The sequence below is a fragment of the Sinocyclocheilus rhinocerous genome, unplaced genomic scaffold (genome assembly GCF_001515625.1).
Source record: "Sinocyclocheilus rhinocerous isolate Xijiao unplaced genomic scaffold, SAMN03320098_v1.1 scaffold938, whole genome shotgun sequence".
Taxonomy (NCBI): Eukaryota; Metazoa; Chordata; class Actinopteri; order Cypriniformes; family Cyprinidae; genus Sinocyclocheilus; species Sinocyclocheilus rhinocerous.
Genome location: NW_015665007.1, coordinates 1,253,123 through 1,256,234, shown reverse-complemented (window position 1 = coordinate 1,256,234; position 3,112 = coordinate 1,253,123). Strand labels below are relative to the sequence as shown.

Genomic DNA, 3,112 nt, shown 5'->3' with positions numbered 1-3,112 from the left:
AAGTTAATCTTGTTCGCATTCTGTATAGTTCATGTCTGATACCACGCGCCAGCATCAGGTGTTCATGAGGATTAGGCTAATCATCACATATAGAAAACATCACAAGTAAAATTAATCGGAAAAGTTTTTTTCCGTAGCGTTTCTACAAAATTTTACAGTTAAAATTACACTTATTTTTTACAGTTTAAATGTTTGAAAATTATTAACAGATAAAAACATTTGTTAGAAATTTAGAAAAGTAATCAAATGCATTGTTACATTAATAAAGTAATTGAAATAGTTACACTACTTATTACAGGCGGGACATAAGCTAACATACACTTGCTTCACATCTCATAAAACGTTAAAAAATGTCAATATGTGGGAATAAGAGAAGAGCAGACATATGGATAAATCTGAAGACGCAAGAGAGAACTAATTTCGGTCAGGTGTCCTGACATTTTATCCTAGCCGTCAGATTGTCCTACCAGGGTTTACTGCGCATGCATTGCACACATATATATTGCATCCTTTTTCTCATGCTGAACAACAATATTTAATGTATCTGCATTACTGTAAGGGTAGGTTTAGGGTTGGGGTAGGTGTAGACTTTAATAAAACAATCTAATAGGTAGAAAAAAAATATTTAATGTTTTTTTTTCTTGTAGCTGTATCTCTTCTAGCTACAGCCGCAAATATAATTACTGTAGGCTATTTGCATTACTGTAAGGGTAGGTTTAGGGTTGTGGTAGGTGTAGACGTTAATAAACCATAATTTTACAGGTAGCATTTTTTTTTTGTCGAATTTTACTACCCACTGTTTTAATGGGAGGTAGCAAAATCTGACAGGGTAGCACAAATCGACAGAACACCGTCTCTGTAGACTAGGTGAGCCACTTGTCTATGCAGTTCTTGTAGACTGTGAGGTTTGAATGCCAGGATGTATGGTGAACACCAGGGACGACACACTTGACCACAGCTCCTTCTGAGTTCAGTGTTTTCAGGCCAAAAGCATCTCTTAGATACCACTGGGGAAAGTGGAAAAATGGTTAGGACAATTAAACTGCACCACTAAATACAAACCATTAAAGGAATAGTTCACCCAAAAATGAAAATTTGCTGAAAATTGACACACCCTTGGGCCATCCAAGATGTAGATAAGCGTGTTTCTTCACAAGTACAGCTCCAAACAGCTGATAAAAACATCAATATAATCCACAAGTAATCCACATGACTCTAGTCCAACAATTAACTGACTTTTTTGCATTGGAAACGGTGCTTGATTTGTGCTTGATTCAGAAAAGATGACTTTTTCACTGGAGAAAGCAATATTATAGAGGACTTTATCCAGATGCAAAAATTTGAAGTTAAAAACATCTTAATGATGGATTTGTTTCTTAACAAACTCAGCTTTTTACTTCACAAGATGGGGTCGTGTGGACTCTTATTCTGACGGCACCCATTCACTGCACTGGATCCATTGGTAAGCAAGTGCTAAATTTCTCCATATCTGTTTTGATAGAGACAAACTCATCTAAATCATGGATTGCCTAAGAGTGAGTACATTTCTTGAACTATTCCTTTAACAAACAAAACTAAATAATAATAAAAATAAAAGTAGTTTTACAAAATGCTGTTAGGAATGAATGTATCCACTCACATCCTGCTTTTCCATCTCAACCACTGTTTCATTACTGTCATAAAACCCAAAAATACTGTGGGGGAAAAAGAGATAAACCGTAAAAAGATATGAAATGAGTATGTTTTATTCAGGACCTGAATTTTAGAGATAGCGATCATGCTCTGAAAATCCACCACATAATCCTATAAGACCTTTTGAAGTTCAAATGTCACTCTAAATATTTCTCACATTCATTCCAGTCTGCTGAGCTGCCACACATTAACCCTTTAGCAGCATAAGACTTTGATGATTTCTAACTCTGGCAAACTTTAGATGCTCAATATCATGTGATACAATATTTGTGGAGACCTTGACTCCCATGGTGTAATAACGCCGTCATCTTGTCCACCGATCAGCACCAGCGTCTGTATGTGCAGAAAGCTGTCTCGCCACGCTGCAAGGGAACAGCAGCATACAACATGGCTCAAGGCCACTGAATTGAAAGTGCACAAACAACCCAAGCAAAAGCTGTCATCTGAGCAGCACATAAACACAGGTTACCAAAAGTCATGTCATCTGAAATTACCTGTTGAATTGGCATGCACTATTTCTCCATTCAGTGGGGCGAGATAGATGCTGCTCTTTAAGTATCTCTCTCTTTGGTGTGGATCTACAGAAAAAAAAGACAGAGATAAAGATAAAGAAAGATGCTGTAAATCACATTAAATGCAGAACAGTGATTAAATTGTAGCATGAAAGTGAGACATCTACTTACCATTCCAGTAGTTGCAGATAGATATCCTTTGTCCCCATGTAGTGTAACAAATATGGTACAGTCTTGACTTGATCAATTTAGGGAAAAATTTTTTCAAATAACACGAATCTGTAAAAACATGGACAAAGCACTTATGGATGTGTATGATGCCTTGTTTCTTTAAAGAAAAAAGGTGTTGTGGTGTGTGTAATGTAGGGAGGATTGGACTGATTTACCTCCATACTGGCCAGCTAGTGGTGAAGACAGGAATATCAGAGAGTGAACATTGTGTGTCGGAAGGGTTGCAAGAACTCCTCGACATATCAAACCACCTTTTAAAATGATTTAAAAAACAGTTAAACAGGGACATTCAAAATTTGGAGTCAGTATGATTTTTTTTTCCAAAGTAAATATTTTCTTCAGCAAGGATGTATTAAATAGTTAAAAAATACATCAAAAATTCAGCTTTGTCATCACAGGAATAAATTACAATTTAAAATATATTAAAATTGAAAACATAAAATTTTAAAGGGGTCATATGATGTTGCTAAAAAGAACATTATTTTGTGTATTTGGTGTAATGCAATGTTTATGCGGTTTAAGGTTCAAAAAACATTATTTTCCACATACTGTACATTATTGTTGCTCCTCTATGCCCCGCCTTTCTGAAACGCATCGATTTTTACAAAGCTCATCGGCCTGAAAAGCGAGGTGTGCTGTGATTGGCCAGCTATTCAGTGCATTGTGATTGCCCGAAT

The 3,112-nt window shown here is 36.1% G+C and overlaps 1 protein-coding gene across 1 annotated transcript in view; it reads right to left on the bottom strand.

The window, feature by feature from the left end:
- Positions 1-797: 797 nt before the first annotated feature.
- Positions 798-3,112, bottom strand: part of ppt2a.2 (palmitoyl-protein thioesterase 2a, tandem duplicate 2) — a 4,490-nt gene continuing 2,175 nt past the window's right edge. Inside the window, exons 3-8 of the mRNA XM_016541793.1 lie at positions 2,591-2,686; positions 2,376-2,483; positions 2,187-2,270; positions 1,970-2,054; positions 1,640-1,694; positions 798-1,007 (exon numbers count right to left, since the gene is read on the bottom strand). Coding sequence (XP_016397279.1) covers positions 864-1,007; positions 1,640-1,694; positions 1,970-2,054; positions 2,187-2,270; positions 2,376-2,483; positions 2,591-2,686 — 572 coding nt within the window. The 3' untranslated portion in view covers positions 798-863. The remainder of the gene's footprint in view (positions 1,008-1,639; positions 1,695-1,969; positions 2,055-2,186; positions 2,271-2,375; positions 2,484-2,590; positions 2,687-3,112) is intronic.